This window comes from Pterocles gutturalis, unplaced genomic scaffold (assembly GCF_000699245.1).
Source record: "Pterocles gutturalis isolate BGI_N339 unplaced genomic scaffold, ASM69924v1 scaffold7005, whole genome shotgun sequence".
Classification (NCBI taxonomy): Eukaryota; Metazoa; Chordata; class Aves; order Pterocliformes; family Pteroclidae; genus Pterocles; species Pterocles gutturalis.
In genome coordinates this window covers 23,557-35,406 of record NW_010140680.1, presented here as the reverse complement: position 1 = coordinate 35,406, position 11,850 = coordinate 23,557, and the positions used below count along the sequence as shown (strand labels likewise).

General features: G+C 41.5%; 1 protein-coding gene across 1 annotated transcript in view; it reads right to left on the bottom strand.

Moving 5' to 3' along the window:
• Nucleotides 1-11,850, bottom strand: part of DOCK7 (dedicator of cytokinesis 7) — a 95,207-nt gene that overhangs the window by 63,959 nt on the left and 19,398 nt on the right. The window contains exons 5-12 of the mRNA XM_010083766.1: nt 9,656-9,785; nt 9,337-9,549; nt 8,846-8,931; nt 6,704-6,770; nt 5,428-5,577; nt 3,423-3,503; nt 1,373-1,538; nt 580-722 (exon numbers count right to left, since the gene is read on the bottom strand). Of these exons, the coding sequence (XP_010082068.1) occupies nt 580-722; nt 1,373-1,538; nt 3,423-3,503; nt 5,428-5,577; nt 6,704-6,770; nt 8,846-8,931; nt 9,337-9,549; nt 9,656-9,785 (1,036 nt within the window). The remainder of the gene's footprint in view (nt 1-579; nt 723-1,372; nt 1,539-3,422; nt 3,504-5,427; nt 5,578-6,703; nt 6,771-8,845; nt 8,932-9,336; nt 9,550-9,655; nt 9,786-11,850) is intronic.

Here is an 11,850-nt window from a genome sequence, read left to right as displayed (position 1 = left end):
GGATTCTCTATCGCCCAACGAAACCAAAGGAGTCAACTGACCATCACGATAAAGGCTATGCAACTCCTAGACTAGAACAAATATCTGGAATACTTTTTGGCACATACTAACCCCAAGAAGTTATCCTCAGTTTTTGTGAACTTGCTTCTATGACTGTTTTTCTAAATATGTTGACCAATGATTTTTCCAATGCATGTTAGAAAAATCTGGAGGAAAATAAAATTATATTCTCCTGGGAAGACCCAGTTCTATCAGTTACGGTGGTTAAGTCAGTATGCCATAACGACACTTTATAACCCAAGTCAAAACCAGCCAATATTTCAAATTCCATAATATAATTATTCACAGTAAACTTATTGAAAGAATCCACCGATCGCCTGTGGGCCCACTGCTGGCAGAATTAAACACATGACATCATAAACTCACTGCATGCTGTTCAAAGATGTCCTGTGATCAGGGAACCGACATTACATGCGCTGAAAGTCTCACAAATTAACCATTTGGGTCTAAAGTGACTTCACATGATCGAATCACTCTGTCCAAGGAGCAACTCCCTCATTAGACAGCTTCATACAATACCTGTTTAAAGAAGTTTGTCACAGTCAGTGTAGCTGGTCTAAAACTGGTCAAATTGCAAGCCTCATCCCCGCTTGTGGTCCTCTCTAACGAACGTCTCCCGACAATACTGGAATTCCGCCTCTCCGACCACGATCCTTTACGTTCTTCAAAAAATAAAAAATAAAAAGGGGGAGGAATTAAAAAAAAAAAGAAGAAAAACAATTGTCCAAGAGCCTACTTTTGTTCCAACCAGGATTTTCTACACAAGAAGAGAGCTGCTGCTTTTGGAAATTATGCAATAAGCGTGATAGAAGAGGTGGTTATGCTAAGACAATCACACTCCTGAGGCATCAGGAGGCTATGAAGCACAGCTGAGTACTTCTGCTCCTCTCACAGCAACCTCACCCCAGTGCCTTACTGCTATTATAAAAGTCTTCATCATGCGGAGATTTATGTATTTCTCTTGCTCTGAAAGATGATGAAGTTGGCAGTTTTGGGGATGCTGAAGAGCAGTTTCAGATGAGCTGTGTGGTTCACAAAGATTAATCCACTCCTTTGGAAAATGTTCATCAGCCTGTAACGTGCTCTCGGTCTTAGAAGCCTGGTTTTAAATAATATAACAGATGGTTTGCTTGTAAAATCCTTGAAAGATAAATCCATTTGTTATCATGGACTTTTCTGTTTTATTTCTTTCAACCCTGACCCAAGACTATCAGAAGGCCTAGGGCAGGGGGAGGAAAGCGATAAAAGCACGAAGACTTCAGTAAACGCGGGCTTTGTTCACGTTCCCTCATGCAGCTGCCAGATACTGTACCTCCTGTGCCAACTTCTACTTCCGTGGAATCTCTTTCCAAGCTTCCAGCGCTGCTCACGATGTTCATCAAATGAATGGCTGTCCAGGCAAAAGGCATTCGGTACTTGCCTAGTCTTTGGCAAAACTGTTCCGCCTGGCATTTCAGTTTTTCCAACTTTTCCTTATTCTGTGAAGAAAATATACAATCAGAGAGATTAAGAGGAACAGGAACAAAGGTTCATTGAGCAAAATCAGTGAGTAACAATGGTACCATTTCCAACTTGCAATGATTTTGTGCTTCAACAGCACCTTCTAGAGGAGGATCACGAAGCGCTTCACAAAACTGCCATCAGGCCACCAGTACGGGCCACAGGACAGCCCGACAGTCAGAGCAGCTGGCTTCACGCTCCTAATCCTCCTAAATAGCCCATCAAATCCCCCTGAGCCCATCTGCCCGCTGCCTTTTCAAGAAAAGCTGACTTTTACCCTGTGAAGTCTGAAGTGGCCATTCCTAATGTGATTTCATGCAGCAGGTGGAGTTGCATGGGAAACTGAAAACATTCCTCCAATGAGCACTATCACACTCATTTCATTGAGGAAAAAAAGGAATGAGAGAGGACTTTTCCAGAATTCTGCATATTAAAGAGCAATTTTTTGCTTTAGAAAGGTTTCAGAAGTCCCGAGATGGGGCTGGATAACAACAGAGCTCTGCTGCTCTCGTTCCTCTAGGTCAGGACATGCCTATGCACCTTGACGGGAAAGAGACCTTGAAAAATCACCTTTTCACCTACGTTCCCAAGCATCCGGCTAATCCAATTCCAAAATTTCACCTAGGCACATGTCAACTCATTGATCACATGAAATGCGGGTTTTTTTTACTTTTGGTATTCTATAGAGCTGAGGTGAAAGATCCATTTTTCATATTGGGGTGCAGTGATAAAAAGACAGAGACAGACAAAAAATGTCAACTTCTTCAGCTAAAAATACATTAGAACTTTAGGAAAGCAAAACTTCAGTTAGAGTTTGATCAGAACTAACAAATGAATGTCCCAGCTCCTTTGACAACAGCGTAATGGAAGCCTCTTAACCACAGGAAGGGCTGGCATCTCTGCTTTGCGCCCCATCCAGCCCACACTATCGTCACCTTTTAACCTTCACTTGTATAAGAATTTATTGTACAAGAAATTAGGAATTAGGAACCATTTCTGAGGCTCAAAATCACTGTCTCACGTTCTACACAAGGTTTCTTTTCCAAGCTCTCTTGTACGTCTTACAAACCGGAGTTTAGTCCTGAGCAAAGGGGTTCTGGAGCAGGGAGACAGGCTGTGCTTGTGGGGGAAGGACAAAGAATTGGTCAAACTGGGGCAGGTCCATGCCCACCCACTGCACTTCAGAGGACAACACCCAAAGTGCTGACGGCAGAAATTAAAGGGACATCTTAATAAAATCCTAATAAAATTATTAAATTAATGGAAAAAACCAAAATGGACAGGTTTATCCTGCTGCTGAGTGTGGCCCTTCTTTAAAATGTTAGGAAAAAGAAAAATCATCAGAAAAGAGCAAGGAAAAAAAAAAAAAGAAACAGAAATGCACTGCAAAAACCAGGCCTGATGGAGAATCTTCTGTCAACATATTTCATCCGCTTTACAACCCTTCCAGAGGAAGGCAGAGGTACTGTGAGGGGGTAAGCTGCAGACTCCATGGAAAAGTTGAAATTTTACTGCAAATTCGCATCAAAGGCTGCCTTCACTTGACCCAGCCATAAGCACACAGCTGATCCTGGGGGACAGGGAATCACAGCTGACTGAGCTTGATGGTCACCACTGCTTTCCCCTGTCAGCTACAAAAACTGATGACCTTTAACTACTCTACCCCAACAAGTCCTTGACTCTTCTTTGGCCTTTAGAATTTGACTAGATCCTTAATTAAAAACTGATCCTTTCAACAACAGGAACAGTATCAATGGCTGTTAAGTCCAAGGCAGAAGAAAATAATGTGCATTTAATTTGTTAATAACAAAATGCCCTAAAGTGCTTGTAGCCAAATTTAATTAAAAAAAAAAAAAACTTACCTTTGCTGCATCCGATTCTTTAAAAATCATATAAGGCTCTGCACACTCCCCAATATCTCCCTGCTGTAATACTTTTTCCAGCTGAGAAAGGAAAATGAACCATTATCAGGAGATGCATCCAGGAAGGATTGTTCAATTAAACAAACACTAGGAAGCAAAAACATTCTTTCAAAAGAGTCAAAAGCTTGATTTCCCTTTGTGAGTCAGGGAACAAGCACTGCACTCAAGTTGTTAGAGCCACTAAGTTCCCAGATCTCCAGCTATAACGGAATCACACATGTAAAATACAGGTTCAATGGGAACTTATACCACTGTACCTTGGTTTGATCTCTTCTAGAGCCACTTTCAGATCATTTTTAATGTCTTAAAGACAGCTTGCACTGTCTCCAGCTTTATATGTTTCAGAATTTTCTTATTTCTGTTCTCCACATTAAGGACCTATTGCAGCAGCACAAAAAGGTGGCTCAGGCACACTCGGCTAAAACAAGCACTATTTTAAATCAGTGTGTTTTCAAATCAAATAATGAAATAACTAAATAATTAAAATTAGCCAAAGAGTAGATATTTGCTTCTGAAGTCTCCAAGCAAGTCAATGCCTCTTGAACACAAAACTGCTTATCACCCAGTGCTAACAGAAGTATCTTCCCTGTCACACGCACAAAGACTGTTTCTTTCGGAAGCATCCTGGCCCTCCTCCCACGCCTGCTACTGTGCACACGCTGTTACGAGATCAGAATATCTTTCAACTTCTCCCATGCTTACAAAGTGCCATTGATGCTTGTCCATTAGCAGAACTCCAAGAGGCTATCACTATATAAAGAACAAAACCACCTTCCATCAAACCTGCCCTCCCTGGTGAGTTTCTGCTAGCAATACCAGCGGGCTGAAAAGTGCTTTCCCAGTGACACCCACGTGAAACTTCTCCTGATAAGGCACTCTATGCACCTGTCTTATTTACCCCTGACTATATCCTTTTCATGATCAAATCAAAAAATCACCCAAGCCACCAGCTCCACTGAGTTTACAAGCACTAGTGTGCTGTCACAAGTCTTTTGGGCAGATCCCCATCCCATAATATGGGGTTCTCTCCTCCTTGTATCTTGTAGAAATCAGAAGAGTGAATACGTGTGCACAGGCAGAACACGATTTTTAGACGGAATTCAGAGAATCATACCAACAATTGGAGATCAGAATACGCTCCAACACTACTGAAAGCCGCCTTCTCACCTGGGGCTGTTCTGTCTTGCCACAAAGCCTGAATTCATTTGCAAAAGCCTATTCCTCACGTAAGGAGTAGTCAGTGAAGAACCGGCACAAACCTCAGTGAAGAGGGTTCCCGAGGCACAGCACTTAGCTAGCAGGCAATGTAACCGCTGCCCGTGAGCTGAAAGCATGTACTGAACTCCTCTTTTATACAACAGGATGATTTTTATGCAGAGACCAGCCAAAGAAACCGACTCAAATGCCAATCCGAACTAGTAACATCTGTGCTCTCATTGAAACAAATGAGAGAAGAGAAAATAACTTTTCTCTTTGTATACTTTATTCCAGGAGTAACCAATGTGGCATTTTATTTCAGCTATGGATCTCACTCTCTCAGCAATTTCAATTCTTACAGACATTTGAAAATCTGGCTGAAGAGTATATATCACTTTTGAAATGAGATTCAGATCAATAGATATTTTTAAATCACTCATTTATCTATCACCTTAAGGAGTCAGCACATTGTTTCATATGAAAACCAGGGTCAAGCCCCAGAAAGCTGCTCTATATCACGCAAACCTTTGCGCTCTTTTCAATAATATAACAACATGTATCTCCACCGAACTGTTTCTGTTACAAAGGAACTCAATGTACTAAGTGAGAATATCTGAGAACAGATATTTTCAGAACAGAATTCTGCTCTCCAGATGTAAGTAAGAAGTCTCAGCCAGACCTGTGTATATTTTATTTTAAACAGAAGACAAGAGATAATAATAATTTAACTTTCTCTGGCATTTCTTACCTTTATTACCAGAAACACATCTTGAGAGGGATAAGTGATAGAAAAGATGGCAGACCTGGCCAGCGTGGATATAGCAGCAGGGGGGACATGTGGACGAAGCATTCCCTTCATTTGTTCAGAGTTTAAATCAAAGTAGAAATTTTCTGAAATCTAAAAAAAAAGCCTTTTTTTATTAAGAAATCAAAACAGGACACTGGGAAAGGAGAAAGGAAATGGAGCAAACAATACACAGCACCTATAAAATTTCTTCCAGCTCCTGTAAGGTACGTAGTTCCATCACAGGACTAGGAACTACAATTGCTATCTGAATTGAAAATATCAAAGTACCAAAACAGAAAATTAACTTTATGATCTTTCACAGAAAAAGAAAAAAAAAAAAAAACAAACCACATCTTGAAAGACAGACAAGCTGTCTATGCCAAAACACCAAATCCTCGACTGTATCAAGGTTTCAAAACCGAAATGAACGGGAGCTGGTTGTCAACACCAGAGGTCACTAAAGAACTTACTACGCTAGAGAAAAAAAAATGGAGTAATGAGATGATAAAATTGGCTTATGAAATGTGATTTAAATATTAAACAAAGTTCACATAATATTCCACACAGTCTCATCTACGTAACTTAAAACTCAATGCATTAAATTCAAGTCTTAAAGAGATAAATGTCAAAATGCATATTTTTAACATTTTTCTCTCTACTATTGCTAATATCTTGAATTAGGAAAAACTAAGAGACTCTTCAAATATTAAATACAGAACATAAATAGGGGAATAAATGTATTTTGCATTTCCTACAACTTAGAAAGACTCCTCCGTTTTGTTTTGATTTTAGCAATTTTAGCATGTATGACTTTCTTGTGCATTATTAAAAGGTTACTTGGACACATACCATGCTGAATCAGGAAAAAGAGATTAAGAAAGTCATAAAAACTTCATCTAAATAAAAGGTTCCAGTTACTTAAGTTGTCTCTGGGGAACAGATTTTTGAAAACCAAGATTGGACAATATATATATATATATTCTGTTCTCAGGCACTCGCGTATCAGATAATATTTTTAGAAAAGTGGTTATACTTCAACTGTTCTACTAAGCAGAAGCAGAACACACACGATGGTTCATTAAATGCCTTCATCATTCTTCCAACCACTAGTATGTCAATGTCTTCATAAAGGTTTGTTTCCAGAATTAATTCCTCCACCTTTTTTTTTTTAAATACAAAAAAAAAGGTTTGTGATGCTTCAGCAGAAATGTTATCACTCGAGTAATTGAAAACCTACCTTTTTCTTTTCTTTAACATCATACAAAGCCAAACTTGCAAAAATGGGCTCAATTTCTATTTCAAATCTTGAAAGAAAGAAACACAGAGAATCAGTTGACTTGCGTTTTGTAAGAAAGAATAACCTACCCTCTCCCCAAATCCTTCCTGGGTGATGGCTGACCACTGTCAAGCAGAGATGGCAGAACAGCTGAGCCAACCTAAAGGCTTGCTCCTGCCGAAAAGGGATCTTGCTCCGCAATTTTCCCCAACTCATCTCCTGCTCTGCATCCTCTGCATCTCCTCTGCTCCCCTCCACCCTCCCTGGACCTTCTAAGAGCGATTTCAACTCATTGACCCAACAGAGAGGTTGGAATTAGGGTCACAGGATATAAAGCATACCTCTATAAATGCTTTGATCTTCCTCAAGTGTTGTTTGAAAGCCAAGCAAAGCAGTGTAATAGCCTCCGTGAAGGGCGAGGAATTATCAGTTGGGATAGCTGGACCACTGAGCTCCTCTGATTACCTTGAGCAGCTCTCCTACGTGCTGATTGACCATGAGGATATGACTAAACGGCCAACCACTTCTCTCAACATTGCTGACCTTTCTCTGGAGAGTTGGGGACAGCTATTTTGGCAATTTTCAACACTTAACTTTTGTTAGAAAATACCAATAACTCAAAAACTCTCTCAGAAAGGTTTTCAGCCTAACAGTTATCAACTATTTCTGCTAACTGAAACATTTTCAATGAAAACACTGACCTACCAGAGATAAACTTCTTGTTAAATCGCTTGGGAAGTTAAAGAAATGAAAAAACACTCAAAAACCTGTCTCTACACCAAAGTGAGCAGGGGCTGCAGCCTCCCCATGCAATTAATGCCCAATCCAGGGTGGGATGCCCCCATGCACCCCGTCCTTGCACAAAGCTCTCGGCTTTTCAGCCTGGGACTCCTACCAACAGGGAGAACACCACACAGGACTGCATCATCAAACAGGTATTTTCTCTAGTTTTGCAACAAAGGTGAGATTAAGCTGCAAATGACCCTGCTTAGCTCATCTTAGCTTCTCCCTGGGGAAGAGACTACGCACGGCTTTTTGTGCCACTGAGATAGCGCGACCTTGGATGCTCACCACCACAACCGTACGTACCGTTTCAGAGATTACTTTGGTACACAAACAAGCATGTACTTGGGCAGATTTGCTACAAATTTACAGTGGGCAAGAGATGCTTAAATAGCAGAAATCATTAATTTCCAGCATCTAACTTATTTATGCTACAGACACCATCCTTTGGAGAGGAAGCTCCGCTGCTACTGCATATTATGTTGTTCCAGTTCATAAAAGGCTGCAAAATCAGTTCATCTCTACGGCTATATTAGGTCCTGGAGCACTCTGCGAGCAGGAGATATGTCCCACACATATATCTCAGTTATGAGCCGCAATGTAGTCCAACTGGAGCTCTCTAATAAGAAGGGTTGACCTAACTGAGGACACAGAAGATGAATACAGCAGTGTGGAAAATCAGTTTTGTACTTTATTTCTCCAAGGGAATAACAGTAAAATTTTACCTTGTGTTATTAGAGAAGAGTTATAGGCAATGAACCAGCTGCAGGTAACCCTATATTCAGGAGCTCCACTTCATTAAACTTGTTTAACAGGTTTCTATTCCTCCAGTTAATGCTTGCTAAGTATATAAAGTCTTCACTCTTAAAGGGACACAGTCAAGGTTGTTGAGCCTAAACTTCAGCAAATCTTTGGTTGTCTTAATTTTAAGGTTTAAGCATTTTTAATTTCTTTTTTTCCCCACTGAAACATCCTTGTTACAGAGCTGAACAACCATGCAGTGAAGCATGCGTGCCAGGAACAAGGATCAGGTACAGCTACAGACTAGCTGAAAAGCAACGCAGAGGAAAGCCAAGGAAGGTGAATACTTTCTACACCATACCACTAAAAAAGTCTTGAAGATAAACCTGTCTGATGCAGAATACCCTGTAACTTATCCTTTCTAGAACACACCTTTAAGCCTACGACCAACCAAACAACGTTACATCCCTTCAAGGGTAAGAAACAAGGCAGCAGAGTTACTTCAGATGCACGTGCATGCAACAGCACATTTAAATTTTTAATTCCTGTAATGCAGCTGTCTGTTGGAGTGATACTTACTTAAGGGACAAACACTTCACCAGCAGTCTTTGGCCAAAGTGTTCTTTGGGTACTTCAGGGACACTAAGTCGTTCTATAGGCTCCTCCTGAAATTCATCACAGGAACAGCAATTTAGAGACAGGACACCTGTACCAACCACTCATACCACTATGAAGCAAAGGTATGTATCACTTTTTTATTCTAAGACACTAGCACCAATTTAATCCAAGGCTTACAGCACACTGCATTCATCAGCAGCTATAAATATGCTAACTTAAATCCCTACAATGTAGAAACATTAAAGGGGATTGCATAACCATAAAGGAAACCAATCTCCACAAAGTAATATCTATGGCAAGACAAATTGCTAAAACACATCACCCACAAAACAGCTAAGGTTCTCATTAAACACAGGTGATCTTAATTCCTTTAAATCCATGGCAGGCTGACAATTCTCACATTCCCTATACCCCTCACTCTTTTAGTCTCACCCACATGTATATAAAAATACCTCATCTGGTGCTGGATGTAGTGCAAAAAGCTCCTTATGCCTACTGGACTTCCTCTGATCTTCGTTGTGGTGGTCAATCTCTTCGTTTGGGGTTCGGTCCAGTAGGTTTGGGAGAAGGGCATCCGGAAGGGAGTTCTTCAGATCAAAAATACTGCATGCCCAGCTGCCCCGGGGAGTATCGTCAATCGACACTGAACGCCGCTTCAGGTCATCCTGAGATTCAACAAATTAGAAGCAACTTATAATGGGAAAGGGACTGCACTTTTAAAATGTGACTGTAAATCAGGTTCTACGTAGGAAGGTTTTAAAGGTACGTTACTTGTTCATCCTGGTAACTGTTGCCATCTGGAGCTTCGTCAGACTCGAAGATCTGTTTGGGGAGCCCCTTTTGCCTCTCCTTCTGTTTGTCTAAGGTGTTGGGATTAAATCCAGTTCCCAGCTTGTGATATCTGAAAACAAAGTATTTCAAATGCATTCTTAGCACGCTTTTTGACCCCAAACCCAGAAGCAGAATCACATAACAAACACAGTATTATCAGTGTGGGTCCTCTGGGAGCATAAACTGCTCTCTGCAAACAGTATTTCCAGTCACTCGCCACTGTGGCTGGGTAAGAATCCAACAACCACTATTCCAGTACCACAATGTGACTCTGTGCAACTGTAAATCAACCCTGGCTGATGTCAAAAGGAGTATTATCAATGGCCAACTAAGGTCATCATAAAATGTGCGATTGTGATGCCAAGCTTAAAACAGGCCAAGAACACTGGGATGGAAGGCCAGGGGTTCTGCTGGAGCAGGAACTGGCTTGGAGCAGACAGTAGTAATACCTTTAAAACCAAACCACCAATTTCAGGTCAGACTGTGTGGAGTGCAGAAGCCCTGAGTACCTCTGGAAAACACACGACTTTCCAACCCCAGCTAAACTGAGCATCTTCCTAAAGCATCTTTACAAGCAGAATCAGGTCCTCCAGAGCTTTCCAGGGTGTAAGAGCGCTTGCTAGTAAACAGTTTGTCTACTGTTGCTGACAAGATCAGATCTGACTTACAAGTTTCTGGATACCAAATGGCACTACATCTATATTTACACACACACACGGCCGGAGTCACAGCCTCCTTACAATACACACTGTAAGCCAGTTTCCAAAGCAGTGCTGGGGTCAAGCCTGGAATTAATTGTTCTCATCCTGCCCTGTTACTAAAGTTATCACAGAAGGATGCACAGACATGCTAGCAATGAATTACAGAAGGGCAGAGAAAAAGGAGGAAAGCGTTTTCCTCGCAAGGTTATAATTCCCGAGAGCTGAACAATACACCCTGTATAATCCTCACCTGGATGTCTGCATTTTCAGTCACAGCTCCACCAACATGTATCACTTCATTCTAAACCAGACCTGACTCCAGAGGTGCTTGTGGCCACTGCTGCCATCAGTCTAGCACACAGATATTACGCCATAAGGCTGAAATAAGAATATGCTATTGCTTTTTTTCAGGCCAGTGAAGAAAACTTATTCACCATTTCCAATGCCATTAAACTGATCACTGAATGGATGGCAAAACATTCTGGTTACAAAGAACTGTAGACAGAGATTGACAGAAAGATTATTTCCCCTGAGGTGGGGGAGAGAGAAGGATGACACATCAGAAGCCATGTTCTTCTAAAGCCAGAAGAGCTGGATTTTGTGCCCCCAGAGCTAGAGAAAGCACTTGTAACCATCCAATAGGATGGATTAAGAGAAACCTGTTAGTATCCTTACTTGAAAAACAATTAAATCCTTCCCAGCCAGGCTCTTGAGTTCTTCCCCCGCTCTAGCAGTAACCCTTCTGTTTCTACCCAGTCCACTGCCATGATTTTATCCAAGTAAAAACTGCTATTAATGTTCTTGGAAGTGCCTCTCCTCTTCTGAAGAGGTATGACAACCTTTGACTGCCGTTCGACAATCACTCAGCACACCTTCAACCCGCCTGGGGACCTCTGATGCCTTTAGCTTCATGCCTTTGCCAATGCAGAACACAACCTGCAGCTGATCTGCACAGGACAGAAAGCTCTACTGCCTCCAGCTAAACCTCCACAGTGCAGGAATCGCAGCCAGTCATTCCAGACACCAGTGACAGTCCCTGAGAAACCAAGAGGTGTGCTGGCTGGGTGGGACACATAGTCCAAGCCTCCTGCGCCTTCCAGACACTGCCCACAAAGGCTGGGAGTTAATAAAGTATCTCTCTTTCTCTCTCTCAGGTTTCTTTCTGGGTTTTTTTTTTTGTATGAGATTACAAAACACATTTTTATTAGGTCATCTTAGCACTGCAAAGCGTATCTCCAGCATCCCCCGAAGTGGTTCTCAGGACAACATTAAACCAGTGAATCGTGGCCGCTGCCACAAGGGCAGAGCTGCAGCTGTAGTCGAGCCGGTTGTAGGTGATGCACACCACATGGATCACTTACTCCTTGACAGTAGCTCTTGAAGTCATCAGGCTTTCAATCATCCAGGAGAGTGTATGTTCCAAGAAAAGCTACT